General features: G+C 54.8%; 5 protein-coding genes across 5 annotated transcripts; 3 read left to right on the top strand and 2 right to left on the bottom strand.

Moving 5' to 3' along the window:
• Positions 1-173: 173 nt before the first annotated feature.
• Positions 174-3,979, top strand: KRP23_947 (Protein transport protein Sec24-like; the record flags this gene model as incomplete). The annotated part of the gene is made up of 10 exons (XM_067894816.1): positions 174-909; positions 982-1,616; positions 1,696-1,899; positions 1,970-2,103; positions 2,216-2,310; positions 2,392-2,763; positions 2,850-3,082; positions 3,159-3,236; positions 3,323-3,631; positions 3,734-3,979. 10 exons carry the CDS (start codon positions 174-176, stop codon positions 3,977-3,979), a joined length of 3,042 nt encoding a protein of 1,013 aa, XP_067751514.1.
• Positions 3,980-4,727: 748 nt separating this feature from the next.
• Positions 4,728-5,543, top strand: KRP23_948 (uncharacterized protein; the record flags this gene model as incomplete). The annotated part of the gene is made up of 1 exon (XM_067894827.1): positions 4,728-5,543. The coding sequence occupies one exon, from the start codon at positions 4,728-4,730 to the stop codon at positions 5,541-5,543; it is 816 nt and encodes a 271-aa protein (XP_067751515.1).
• A 137-nt stretch (positions 5,544-5,680) lies between these two features.
• On the bottom strand, positions 5,681-10,312 carry KRP23_949 (Kinesin-related protein 1; the record flags this gene model as incomplete). The annotated part of the gene is made up of 11 exons (XM_067894838.1): positions 5,681-8,452; positions 8,515-8,820; positions 8,881-8,964; positions 9,021-9,110; positions 9,173-9,409; positions 9,484-9,596; positions 9,654-9,812; positions 9,877-9,934; positions 10,003-10,078; positions 10,158-10,236; positions 10,291-10,312. The coding sequence occupies 11 exons, from the start codon at positions 10,310-10,312 to the stop codon at positions 5,681-5,683; spliced, it is 3,996 nt and encodes a 1,331-aa protein (XP_067751516.1).
• A 708-nt stretch (positions 10,313-11,020) lies between these two features.
• On the top strand, positions 11,021-12,391 carry KRP23_950 (Protoheme IX farnesyltransferase, mitochondrial; the record flags this gene model as incomplete). The annotated part of the gene is made up of 1 exon (XM_067894850.1): positions 11,021-12,391. The coding sequence occupies one exon, from the start codon at positions 11,021-11,023 to the stop codon at positions 12,389-12,391; it is 1,371 nt and encodes a 456-aa protein (XP_067751517.1).
• Positions 12,392-12,587: 196 nt separating this feature from the next.
• KRP23_951 (Cytosolic iron-sulfur assembly component 3) lies at positions 12,588-14,212 on the bottom strand (the record flags this gene model as incomplete). The annotated part of the gene is made up of 2 exons (XM_067894861.1): positions 12,588-14,141; positions 14,210-14,212. 2 exons carry the CDS (start codon positions 14,210-14,212, stop codon positions 12,588-12,590), a joined length of 1,557 nt encoding a protein of 518 aa, XP_067751518.1.
• Between the last annotated feature and the right edge of the window lie 106 nt (positions 14,213-14,318).

Below are 14,318 nucleotides of genomic sequence, written 5' to 3' on the forward strand. Positions count from 1 at the left end.
TGAGGAGGTGAATCGGGAAGTGTGCCATGATGAGTGTTGAAGGTGACGTTTCTAACGCGATAGAAACGTGGTGTGCAATACACTAAAAACGTCCAAGATAGAAACGAACCTGCCCCCCGGCCGCGTGGAGCTTCATCGATATCCGAAAGCGGTCGAGAGCGCTTCCTCCGGCCATGAACAACCCTCCGTACCAGCCGTACGGCGGCGCGCCTCCGCAACAGCAGCCGCCCCCGCAGCAGCAGCCGCCACAATCGCAGCCGCCGCGCGCTAATGCGTTCCGCCCCTTCAACCCGGCGCAGGTGAACGCGCCGCTCTCGGGCAGCGGCGGACCCGCCTTCGCACGCAGCGCCAGTAGTGGCCCACCTTCAGCCGGCAGCCTGCACGCGCCGCCGCCGCAGATGGGCGCAGCCCCGCGTGGCTTCGCGCCCCCAAACCGCAGCTTTTCATCGGGCCCGGCCAGCCAGCCCACGGTGCCTCCCCCGCAGCAGTTTGGTGGCCCCATGAGCAGCGGCGGCTACGGAGCTCCCATTGGCGGGCCGCCCATCTCCCAGCCGCAGATGATGCGTGGCCCACCGCCTGTGGGCCTCGCGCCCCCCATGGGTCAAGGAATGCGCTCGGCCGGTCCGCCGCCGCCCGCTGCCATGAACCAGGGACCTCCCAACGCCCAGAACGGACTCACGCAACAGTTCGCCACCATGGGACTCAACAACGGGCCTCCGGGGCCTGCCGCACTGCAGAGGGGGCCGCCACCAATGGGAGGAGCGCCGCCTCCACCCATGGCAGGCGCCATTGCTCCTGCCATGAACCAACAGCCACCACAGCAGCAGATGATGAACCAGCAGCAGCCCAAGGCTTACAACAGCAACCTGCCGAGCGGTAACTTTCAGCAGCCGAACGACATGATGGGCGGTGCGTCGTCTGTGGTGATGTTAAAGAGGACCAATATGTGCTGACCATGTTTTTTTTTAATGTTTTGTGCAGATGGATATGCAGGTCAGCCAGGGTTCCAGGGCCAGCAGATGCAGCAGGCGTCGCCGATGACGGAGGAAATGATGGCGGCGCAGTGCGACCCGCGCTACATGCGACTTACGGTGAACTCGCTGCCGCACTCGCTGGACCACGCCAACAAGTCCAAGCTCACGTACGGTATTATTATTCGACCGCTGGCCCCGCCGGAGGATGACCTGGATGTGGTGAACTTTGGCCCCACTGGCGTTGTGCGGTGCCGCCACTGCCGCACGTACATGAACCCGTTCGTTCAGTGGGTGGATAATGGCCGTCGCTGGCGGTGCAACCTCTGTGGTGTCTCGAACGACGTTGCCAGCGCGTACTTCTGCCACCTGGGCGCCAACCAGCTGCGTCAGGACCGCGAAGAGCGCCCGGAGCTGAACTCGGGGAGCGTGGAGATCATTGCGCCTTCAGAGTACATGATGCGGCCTCCCCAGCCACCGTGCTTCGTGTTTGTTATTGACGTTTCGGCCACTGCTGTTGCATCTGGTTCCGTTCAAATTGCGGTTGACACGATTAGAGAGCAGCTTGATAACCTTCCCGGGGCCCCGCGTACGCGGGTTGGCTTCCTCACGTACGACAGCTCTATTCACTTCTACAACCTGAAGGTTCGTGCTGCAAGAGGTTTTTGTTACCTTGGTTTGGGTCGAGCCTAAAAGTTGCATTTGGCTTGAATTTTTTTTGCAGTCGACACTGAAGGCCCCACAAATGATGGTGGTTGCAGACCTGGACGAACTCTTTATCCCCATTCCGGATGAGCTGCTTGTGAACCTGAGTGATTCTCGCGAGGTCATTGAAATGCTGCTTGAAACTCTGCCGGCAATTCACCAGAATGCCCGCTCGGCTGAAACAGCGCTGGGGCCTGCTATTCGCGTCGCCTTCAAGCTCATGGTACGTCCCTGCTCCATCATCAAGGTGACGACTACGGTACTAATATCTAATGTTTTAAACGAATATGAAGTCGTCGATCGGTGGAAAAATGATCGTGTTCCAGAACTCATTGCCGTCGACTGGAAATGGTGCGCTCCGAAACCGCGATAACCCGCGTTTGTACGGAACCGACAAGGAGCACACTCTGTTGCAGCCGGTGGACACGTACGTTGCGTACATGCTATTGATTTTTCCAGCCTCAGACAGCAAATGGTTGGGAAATACCTGGATGTTAATGTTTTGCCGTGATGCTTTTGTGTGAATATTTTTGCTGCAGGTTCTACCGTACCAACGCTATTGATTTCTGCCGCCAGCAAGTCAGCGTTGACATGTTCCTATTTTCATCTATGTACACTGATATCGCCTCGATGGGTACGCTGCTTAACTTAATCGCTGTTTGATGCTCGCAGCCCTCTTTGAAGCTATGCTAACTGATTATATTGTGATATTTAGGTTCACTGTCGAAGTACTCGGCGGGCCAAGTATACTACTACCCGGCATTTAATGCTGAGCGGGATGGCGAAAAGTTCCGCAGCGAACTGGCTCACTGCCTCGTGCGCGAGACTGCATGGGAGGCTGTGATGCGTGTGCGCTGTACGAAGGGAATGCGCCTCGCTAACTTCTATGGCAACTTCTTCTTGCGTGGACCGGATCTTCTTGCACTTCCGACGTGCAATGCAGACTCTACCTTCGCCGTGGAAATTACGCACAGTGACGCTCTTTTGACGTCCTCGACGATCTCCGTTCAGGCTGGACTGCTGTACACGAATTCGGGCGGTGAGCGTCGCATCCGCGTGCACACTGTTTGCATCCCGGTCACAAAACGTAGGATTCCTCACTGGACGATTGACCCTTGGTTTGTGTGTGCCAGCAGTTTACTAACCGATATTTACTTTTCTACCCGGCTTCAGTATTTGCGGAGCTTTTCCGCCAGGTTGACCAGGATGCTTTGTGCAACATTATGGCTAAGAACGCGCTGGAGGTGGCGCTCAAGACCGGCTTGGACAGTGGTCGATCGCGACTGCAGACACAGTGTGCGGATATTGTGCGCGCCTACCGCAGCTCTGGTGCCTACGGCGCAAAGCAGCCTTCTGGTTACCAGCTGCACCTTCCGGAGTCGCTGCAACTTCTCCCTCTGTATATCGTACGTTTCCCGTTTCGACTTAAAGTCATCTCTGGAGGGCTGCGTCTGACTTGAGCGCGTTGTTCTGTGCGTGTAGATGTCCCTGTTGAAAAACTCGACCTTGCGTGGCGGCACCGACTTGAACGTCGACGAGCGCGCGTTCCTGCAGTATGAGGTACGCCTGGCTGTACTTGCTTCGAGCTTATCACGATGTGCGCTGGAAGAAGGTCCACTAACACTGGGCACGTGTGCTCTATGCAGTTGAACAACATGCCGGTCGAGCTGTCGCGGGTGTTCATCTACCCGCGAATGTTCGCTCTACACAACATGCCTCCGGAGGCGGGTCTGCCTGGCGCCGCCGACCAGGCTGAGGGTGCCGAAAGTGAAAGCGCTAAATCCATTGTGCTTCCGCCGGTGATCAACCTTTCGATCGAGCGACTGCAGTGTGATGGCGTGTTCCTGCTGGACGATACGCTGAGTCTCTACTTGTGGGTCGGCCGTTCGGCCCCTCCCGAGCTTCTGGAGAGCCTTTTTGGCGTTCCTTCCATGGAGGGTGTGGACTGCAGCCAGGTAAGCTGCAGTTGTCGGTGTGCTCAGCAATGGGCACTGTTTGAATGGCGGATGTATGATTACTTACTCTCTCCAACTTCATTTTGGTGGTACTGTGCTCAGCTGAAACTTCTGGCCCCCCACGACGACACAAGCACCCGAGTGGATGCGATCCTGTCGGCTATCCGCGCGGAGAGATTGCCGTACCAGAACGTGGTGATCATGCGGGAGGGCGACCCGGCCGAGGGCCGCTACTTCTGGAAGCTAGTAGAAGACCGGGCTAGCTTCAGCGGCGGCTCGTACTCGTACTCGGAGTACCTGGGTCAGATCAGCCGCATGAGCATGTCCGGCGGTGCCGGTGGACGATAGATTGCAAACCGACAAAATCAACACAACTCGTCGGACGGGCAAAGTGGTAAACGCGACGAATGCGAATGGATGAGTAGTACCTTTAGATACACACGTGCTGCTTAGTCAACTGTTTGGCCGTGTGTTAAAACATTGCAGCAAGTTCAAGTCGTGCGGCCTGCTATCCCGGCGTGAAACGCATGGCGCTAGCATGTGACGCGCGGTCTCTTGAGTGCGGCTCGTTCATCTGTCCAGGCATGCGGGATATTCTACTGGGACTTGAAGCTGTAATCGTCCGCTGTCGTGTATTCCTTGAGCCGAGTCGCGTCACCTGTGGCTCACAGCTTGCATACGGGCTCTTTCCGTCCGAACGGGTGTCCTCCGTCCACTAAGCAAACAGCGACATCAGTACAACACGATACACGCCAAAGTCTCCGAACCCGGCTTCGCATGACGATACTCGCCGTATCAGCATTACGGCCCAACTTGTCCTTGCAGAGCTTCGCAATACTGGACGCTGGAGCTTTGACCTCGTGGTCTAAACCAGCTCTACGCCGACATCTGTAAGCCCCGGACCATACACTTGTCGAGTATGAAAGCCTCAGTTACACATGGCAGGGAGCGTGCTGGCCTTTCTCGGCTTCCGGATCGCTGCAACAGCAGACCAGCGCCCGTCAGCGCACGCTCTCCATGGCCCGAGACCGAGTCATTTGGTGAAAATCGAAACTCGGCGAACTTGGTTCTGCTCTTGCTGGAGTGGAGTAGGCAAATGGAGTGCCCGCCTTCCAAGTACTCAATGTTCTCGCAGCAGTTCTTCGTGGCAGGGTCCCGAGAGACTTTGGGGCTGCGTCGCTCGCGCGCGACCTTCGTCAACCTGCCGCTCACGCCGCGCCTCTCTGAAGCTCTGCAGCCTCGGGGTGCGACTTTTTGCTGCGCGTCATCGACACCGCGCGAAGTTCGCCAGTCGCGGGACTCGTTTCTGTCGTTGAGCAGCTCCACCTCGACCGTGTCGTCGACGCGGATTTCGTCGCCTTTGCCGCAGGACATCCGCATCCAGGGATGGATGTACTGGGCCCGGACCGAGGACAGCAAGGCCGACAGCCAGTCAGAACGGTACACCAAGGTGTATGCGGTGCTGCGCAACGAGTTTTTGCTGCTCTACCGCAACGACCAACGTCCGTCCAGGAGCGTTCGACCGCAGCCGCTGGTGCAAATCGCCGTGGCCAGCTCGTACCGCAGCGTGGAAGGCGTCCTGCATGTGGAGGACCCGTACGGCGAGGAGATGGAGCTCCACCTGTACGAGCGGCAGGACTACGAGACCAGTCGGTTGTGGGGCGACGCACTCGAACAGGCTTCGGAGCTTACCCACTCGCACTTTTCCAACTTCGACGTCAAGGTGGAAGACCTCTCACGCGGCAGCGTGTACCGTGGCACGCTGCACGACTTTCGGCTGGGACGAGAAAGCTCCATCCGCAAGTCGGTCACGCACTTCAAGAACTTCAAGAGTTGGCACTCGCTCCGCAAGTTCATCCCGACGCGGATATCAAGTCGGCTCCTATACTCCCGATCGTCGGCGCCGAACTGATCGGAGTAGGTTATTTAATTTAATTTTGCGGTTGCACGAGTTGCTTCCGCTTCCAAGCGCGTAAGCCGTCCTAGCACTTCAATGGAAGAGTGCGTGGCGTGGCTTGTTAATATATTTACTACGCGGCTTCTCTTGCTTCACATGGTTGTGCATTCGCTCTTCCTTGGTTTCGCTATTCTCTTAGGAACGGTCGAGCCTTCCGGAGGGGACCCACTGGTAGACTCTACCAATGCCGGGTATGTCGTAACCCGGCTCATGGTTGCAGTCTCCATTGACCCATCGGCACGCACACTGTCCTGGCTAGCCAACAACATGTCGAAATTGGCAGCCTGAGGCAGTGATTCTTGTCTTTCGACTGGTTTCGTCGTAGCCGAATCCCCTATCGCAGCTTCCAACGTTGTGGCCTCGACATCTTCAAAAACTACCCCCCTGGCTGACCGATCCATGTCGGTTCGAGACCTCCTTGTAGCTGCAGTCCTGGGACGATACCTGAGGCTACCGCTGGGCGTTAGGATAGGGACAGGAGGCTCATCACTATTAGTCGTAGAAACTGCAGGTAGACTGAGCCTCGGTTGCACAGGTTCAGTTGTCGTGGCAGCGACCGTCTCGTTCAAAATTTGCTGTTCGAGCTTAGCCTTCAACAATTTATTCGTCCGCTCGAGGCTTTCCAAAGCACAACGCAGATCGACATTGTGCGCTCGCTCATATTCGAGATACTGCTGGAGAGTGACGACTTCTTGCGTTTTGTGCTCGAGTTCGAGTGTGTTCTCCGCCAGCGTTTTCTCCTGGACAGCGAGCTGTTCTTGAATTTGTTGCAAGGTTGTATCCGGGCTATCTAGTGCCTTCCCCTTGCGACGTCGCACAGACCTCTTTCTGCTGAGTAGTGTGTTACGGCCGTTCGCATCAGCATTGTAGAACTGCACTGAGCCATCCCCATCTAATAAATCTGCGGTCGATGAGGTACTTTTGAGATCGACAGCATGAGACGCCACTTTGTTCAGGTTGCTGCTTGGCACGATCCCGTAAACGCTGAACTCCAAAGGCGAGTTGTGAAGAAATGCTACCAACTCGAGCGTAATTACCTGCTCCAGCACAACATGAAAATCGACTTTAGGATCTACTGAAGGTGAAGATGTTGGCTCCGACTTCTGCTCTACAGAATCCTGTTGCCCTTCACTCCCTTCCCTCCATGTAAAACTCACGTAAGCATCCTTGCACAATTTCCCTGGTATCCCATGGAGAGATTCAATGCAAATATTGAGCCGCAAGTTGGACCCGATGAAGTCCGCAAGCGTAGGAAGAGCAAGTGTTCCAACATCTTCGGGACAAGTTTCTACTAGGTGATGCTGGCACGCCTGCCACTCGTGTGATAGAATGGTTGGTGTAATCTCGCACTTGAGGTTTCCACTATTCCCACCGGTGTGATTGAAGATTGATGCCGTCTCGTTAATCTTGCAACCAAACACGAGGTTCCTAAGGAAAACAAAACCTTTGCCGATCAATTGGGGTCGCGGAGGATCGTAGAATGGGTCACAATCTTCACCATAAGTGCTTTTCCAGGTGTCCACGTATGTCGACAAGCGATTATGTTCAATGAATGTCTGGTACATTTCACGCATCACGTACACATTAGCATAAAATAGCTCGATGTCCCACATCACGCTTCGAAAAGTGCCTGCCTCCTGGAAGTTCACCTCCACTTTTAATTCGGCTCCGATCCCTGTACTGACCGCGAGTTCTTCATCTTCGAGAGTCTCATTCGTTTGTGAGAGAGCTACAAGCGCGGGTCCGCAGGTAATGAGTCGCAGCGTGAACAACGTTTCTTTCTGTAGCTCGTCAGCAATAGAGTTTGCTTCGTTTACAAGAGGAATTGATTGCAGTAACTGGTCGTCAAATTTCGCCCGCTCGACTCGCTCCCTTTCTTTCTGCGACCCAAGCACCTTGGCTTCTCTCATCTGCTTTTGCAGTGACACCTCAAGCTCTTTTTGCCTTCCAACCAGCTCCTGCTGCTTTTTCTCGAACAAAATCTCCGCTTTAACGAGCTCTTCAGCTAGTTTGGACTCTTGTTGCGCTAATTGCTCAGCCAACTTCTTCTTGTCATTATCACCTTCGGTTTGCATCTGATTCTTGATTTCAAGCTCCTTAACTTTCATTTGTTCATTCAAGGAACGGACGTGTTGTTCCCACTCTTCTCTTTGCTTGCCCAGCTTCTCCTCAGCGAGTTTCTGTTCTGTTTCCATCATCTCTTCCATTTTCTTCATTCGTGCATCCATTTCACGCTTGTCCTTTTCAGCAATCGCCTCAGCTTCTTGCGTGGCTCTGACTTGCTTGCTGTTGAGCTCTTTCATCGCGCACTGCCAATCAAACCGCGATTCATGTGCAAGTTCTTCCGCAGTAGGATTTTCCGGCCGAGCGGAGGGAATAACTACACGGAAAACATTCGAGTTACCAAGGATTAGCCGATCGCAGTGATGGAGTTCCACTTCTTCCCCTTCTTTTAGAGGCTCTGCGTTTATGAAAACTTTCGCCCCACGGCAAGCAGCGGCGAAAAGCGAGGAGTGTTTTGTTTGTGCTTCAACCTTCTCGCCATCCTCGTTGTTCACTTGAACCACATTCGTTTGCTCTCGTCGTGAGATTAAGCAGTGCTCCTTCAAAATACCAAGGCCTCCAACGACAATATTTTGTTCTTCATTTGCGTCAATGCGACCAACTTTGTTGGTACCAGTGTTGACAAAGTAGACGAGTTTTTCGGACATCTGCTGGTCTTCATTCAGGTTGAGGAGATGAGGATTCGTCATCGCCTTTTCCTTTAGCTCATTTGAATTGCTTACAAGACCAAGGACCTTCAGCTGCTCTTCCCGTTTTCTAGCAAGCTCTTCTGTTTCCTTTAGCCGCTCATTCCACGTTTTCTGCACGTAGCCAAGATGTTAGTGAACAAACTTAAAAACAACAACACGAACGCACTACATACCTCGCTTTCTTGGAGCAAACGCTGATTCTCTTCCAGCTGCTCTCGAATAGTAGCTAGCTCCCGCTCTCGAGCAGTATTTATCCGTGGAGTTCCCGTATCACCGAAATCGCCACCTTCACTACCGCCACCATTACTTACTCCTCTAGACGGTGGGCGAGCATTCATGTTTTCTATCATCGACTTCCGAAGCATTTCTAGCTCGTCTTTCAGTTGTCGGATGAGAATTTGATTGGGATCTTCGTTCACAATGGCTTTGTTTTTGATTTGCTTGGCCCGATCGGCATATCTTAGCGTTCCAAGAGTTTCCTGATTCCAAGCACTCCGTTAGACAACACCGTTTGCTGCATAGTACATTAGTATTCGTACCGAGTAGTTAACGCTTGCAGGACTCAACGCAGCGATCATGATTGTTTTTGAGTTACCACCCAGTGAATCCTTGAGAAGATGAGTCTACATAAAGCTGTCAGTGCAAACTGACTCACTCCAGGTACATTGTGAATACGTACGAGTTTGGAGTTCCGATACGGGACTAACACCTTCTTTCCGTTCGCAAGATCTGCTAGTGCGGAAATACAGTTGCCTAATGCGGATAGAGACTTCAGGTTACACTGTAAGCTCACTGGATACGGTCCAAGGTTAATAGTAGCAATGGTCTTACCTGGTTGATGGCAGCACCTTCTTTTAATCGAGATCCCGTCGCTCCGGTGCTTGCGGCTCGCTCACTTCCTGCAAGATCGATGAGGTTTATTCGGCTCACTTTGTCCATAAGCTTTCCGGTTGATAGATTGAGTTCTGACTGCGTGACAATTATTTGAAATATTGTGTGTGCACGCGAGCTTGTGGCATTCATGTTTGTAGATGCTGTTGTTCGGGCCAGAATACCAGCATTCATCAACTGTGAAGTGAAGCGATCATTAGTCCGACATTCATAATTTGCACGTCGAAACGATGTAGGATATCCGCGCGCACCCTGTCGATTTCCGAGTACGAAGAAACGGCACTTCGAGTGAGCCCTTCAGCATAGGGTCCCTGACTGGGGTGGTCACGGACCTTCAAATTATCCGAGGATGGATTGAACAAGTCTGACAGAAGCTAAGTTAGCTAAGCCGGACGCATGAGAACACGTCATGACTCCTTACCTTTCACACGCTCGTTGTAAATCTCCATCATACTGGCCTCAACTTTGAAGGTCACACCTGTAGCGTTCTCGTCGATGCGCTGAAAAATCACCTCCGATGCCTTGGGTATGATGCCTTTGTCACTTCCATAACCTACCATCGAAAAAGACTTTCCGGCGCCTGCAATGATAGGAGGGAACAAATACATTAGCCTCCAGGGAAAAACAAATATTTTTTTGCGTACCTGTTTGGCCGTAGGCAAACAAGCTGACGTTGAAGCCATTCCACGCGTGTTCGAGGACCTGAGTGCGGAGCACTGTCACTTGACTTATAGGTATTAAAATTCACAAATCTTCACCTTCGTACATACCTTGACACCGATATCTTCCCACACAGTCTGTTGAGAAGCATGCTCAGGCTCGGACGGTGGAGCAAAACTATTATAGCTGTGGCGTGGAGTAAAATGTCGGATGTGAGCAAATTTGCCAGTATGCGCTGAGATTGCCCGCCAATCGTGTTGCTCACCTGTAATCGAACGTGAAGACCTTTTCCACATTTGTTTCTGGGTCTGTGATGATGGTTTGCTGCGTCTCCTTCACCATACCTAGCAGCAACAGTTAGCTACGCCCTTCGATATACCAGGACAGCGCCGACGTACGGATGCACGACGTGCTCTCCATCGACTTCTCTCGCTCGTTGAACGGGCGGACCCGCACTGCGACTTGCACATTTTCAGACATTTCTCGCCACTAGATGCACCCCCGAACCAATCACCACAACGTCGTTCTTCACTGCAAGCCCGGTTGCATACCCAGCAGAGTAGATGCTCTCGACTTGGATGCCCATAATAAATTATCGCCCCGTAACGGCGCCACGTTGAAACCGCAGCCCAAGCAGCAGCAAAAGACCAGCACTTGTGTGTTTCCATTGAACGAGAAGGAGATCTCAGCTGGTGCTTCACCCATTCGTCTACAGCTCTTCAACAAATGACCGTGCCCAACTCTACTGCGACTGGTGAATGCCGGCGGTGGTTCTCATCCAGACTGCTATACCAAAGGTACACCACACTCCTCCATTCCTGGATACGATAAACCAAGGTCTTCATGCTATTCGTCTGGCAAAGCATACGCAGTGCCAACGCAGCAATGGATACGCGTCTTTTGACCCGCGTCACTTCAACCGACGCTGTACCAGCAACAGGGTACATTCTACTTGGTGTGGTCGTACGCAACTCGTCGTGGCCCTACAATCAAGGGCTGCACCACCAAATCTCATAGAAACGCACCGAGAGGGTCACTTGCCTCGGGAGTGCAAACAACTCGGCTCAGAATCGAAGAGGTCTCGGAGGTGGCGGTGGGTCACTGTTCCTGCCTTTCGACGTCGTCTCCATGCTCTCGCTCGTCTCCGCTCCGCGCGCACGCGCCGCGCTGCTGGTCGCTTCACACTGCCGGCGCTCGGCCTTCCGCGTGCCTCCGCATGTAATCCGCGTGCTGTCCACGCGCCCGACGGCCGAAGTGGCCACAGTTACAAGCGCCAAGGCGGCGGCCACCGCAGCCATCGACGCAGCCGACGTGACCACGACCATGACGCTTAAGGAGCGACTCGAGATCTACAGCCAACTGAGCAAGGCGCGTCTCAGCGCGCTGGTGGTCATGACCACGGGCGCGGGCTTCCTCATGGCCGGCGGCCCCATCTCCTGGGGAACCTTTGCCGCTGCAACTGTGGGCACGTCGCTCGCTGCGGCGTCGGCCAACACGTTTAATCAGTGCTGGGAGGTGGAGCTGGACGCCAAGATGCAGCGCACGCATCGACGCCCGCTACCCTCGGGACGCATCACGCGGCCGCACGCGCTGGCGTTCGGGGCTGCCACGGCTACGGCCAGTACGGCCATCTTGGCGGCCGGATGCAGTCCGCTGGTGGCGTCGCTGGGCGCTGTCAACATTGGACTCTACGCGCTGGTCTACACGCCCATGAAAATGAAGAGCGAGTTGAACACGTGGGTGGGCTCCGTGGTCGGCGCCATCCCGCCTCTGATGGGCTGGGCTGCTGCGACCGGCACGATACTCGCGCCGGAAGCTGCTCTGCACGCGTACCTGATGTACTGCTGGCAGATGCCGCACTTCTTCGCGTTGAGCTGGCGGTCGCGCAAGGACTACGGCCGTGGTGGATACAAGATGGTGGCGTGCAACGACCCCACCGGCTCCCGCAGTGCGGCACTGGCACTGCGCTACTCGTACTACATGAGCGCGATCCCGATCGTGGCTGCACTCACGGATGCCACGAGCTACATGTTCGCGGTGGAAGGCACGGTCGTGAACGCGTACGCTATCTACCTGGCGCACAAGTTCTATGCCAATCCCAGCAATGCTACGGCGCAAAAGGTCTTCTTGACGTCGCTGTGGTACCTGCCTGTCATTATGGGCTGCATGGTGCTGCACAGCCAACAGTGGATGGACGACGAAGAGGTTGAAGCCAAGAAGGAGTCCAACGTCTGGCGCGAGGCCTTTTTGGGTGAGGTGGAGAACTTCCAGCCGCAGGACGCTACCTTCGACGAGAGCTCCATGTCTGCGTGGGTAGTTGCCAAGGTGCGCGCTGTTCGCCACAGTCTTCGGGATTTCTGCATCCACGAAAACCTGTGGGGGGTGAAGGATGGACAGCACCATGCCGACGAGTCCAACGTGCTTTGCCCCGTGCATGTGGGTCACCAGGCCAAGGAGACCGTGGCCATCACTGCACAGGCTTCTCGGAAGGACTTATAAACGTCCCAAACCTGAAGAATTGTATGTGTAATGATGGAGAGCACCACGAACGGAGCAGCTCGTGGCAGGCAAACAGCGATAAACTGTCGATAACAACAACAACAACAAAAACAAGAATTTGACGACGGGGGTGCAAAAGTGCCCAGGCTCGATTCAGTCTAAGCTTATCCATACACTGATTGTTCTACAACGCTGATCACCACTTGATGCCTAACGGATTCGACTGCTCCAGCTTCGGAACAGCGTGGTATTGTGTGTGCAGCACTCTGCGCGCTGCCTCAGAGAACGGAACCCCGCCCAGGTACTTTTCGTACACGTACTTCACAGCAGGGTTGGCAACGGGATCTCGCACTTGCAATTCCTGGAATCGGCTCGTGACATTGTCAAGCAATTCCGATGCCAGCAGCGTAGACTTCGGCTTAATCTGTCCACCTCCGTTCAAGCAACCGCTCGGACATGCCATGATCTCGACGTAGTGGTAGGGGCACCTATTCCGTCGGATTTTCGTCATGATCGACTGAATGTTGCGGAAACCATAGGCGACAGCGAACTTCAGCACCTCCTTCCCTTCGACCACCAAGGATACCTCGCGGAAGTCAGGGTTGCGACCAGCAACGTACTCCAACGGGCCGTTCACTTCCACGTTGAAGAGCTCCTTGGCAGCGAATCTGAAAATGTGCTCAAGCTGACCACCCGAGCTAGCGCTCAAGCTGCTACCCAATACGCTTAAGCCGTCTTCTGATACACCACTCAGCAGAGCCTCTTCTGACGAAAGTGATGCGAGCTCAAGTGTTGCAAAGTCAATGTTCAGCGAGTCGATCAACTCGATGATCTCAGTGGTGGCGAGTACACAGTCCACGTCCTTGGTTGCATCTTCGGGGTCCTGGAAGTCCTTTCGTGACGCCTCCAGCTTCTTGTCGAAGCACGGCATCACCGCAACGTGGTAGACTTCATTCGGCGCTACGCCGTGCTCGCCACTCACGAAGCGCTTGATGATCGAGCCTGCAATCTGCTGTGGGGATTTGGTTGTGTCAATGAACGGAATAGCGTTCGGCTGCGACTTCTCGGCATAGCAAATCCATCCAGGGCAGGATGAGGCCAGCATAGGCATCGCTCGCAGAGGGTCCTGCAGCGGGTTGGCAGTCGTGTCGGGCTCCAAGTACTCTGTCTTGGCGGACGAGACAGCCACCGACGAGGGCGGTCGCGCCCAGATCGTCTTTTGCTGGTTGCGGTATCTGTGCAGGAACTCTGCACGTGACTCGATCAGCGTAAAGTCTCCGCTGCAGGTGGAGTCGATCACGAGGTGAACGCCGAGGTTGCGGAAGAGCGTCACGAGCTTGCGGTGCACCACGACCACGGACATCTCAAAGTGCGCGGCCAGTGACGCCCGCGACTGTGGCGAGAGCGTCACCACCACGCACTTGTGCTTCTTGGCGGCCAGCACGTCCATCATCTCCTGGTAGCTCTGCTGGGAGATGAGGACGGTCTCGGCCGACGTGACGCAGCCGCTACACGCGAGGCAGTCGTCCAGCGAGATGGTGGCCTTCTCCTGCGTCGATGTGCGGATGATGTTGGGCTTCAAGGGCAGCGGCACGACTAAGTCCTCGGCCGAGAGTTCTGTCTGCAGCGTGATCTTGGCCAGGCCATTGGGCTGCGCATCCGGCTGGGCCGAGTCCGACGTGAACAGCGGGTTCACGCACGCCTGCGACGGCTGGATGTAGTCGTTGAGGTCGCCGAGGAACACGGACGCCTACAGGAGAGAAGCACGGGTGAGATACAGACTCAGGCCATGCATGGGCCAGGCGAAACACTGCTCACCATTGCTCTGTCGTTTCAATTGTGATGTGCTGTTCTGGCGGTGTCGGGGAGGTCACTCATTCGGAGGAGTGACTCGCTGACGCAAACAGACCATCATTCTGTTGCCCAC

This window comes from Phytophthora ramorum, assembly GCF_020800215.1.
Source record: "Phytophthora ramorum isolate Pr-102 chromosome Unknown Phyram_PR-102_s0001, whole genome shotgun sequence".
NCBI classification, from domain to species: domain Eukaryota; phylum Oomycota; class Peronosporomycetes; order Peronosporales; family Peronosporaceae; genus Phytophthora; species Phytophthora ramorum.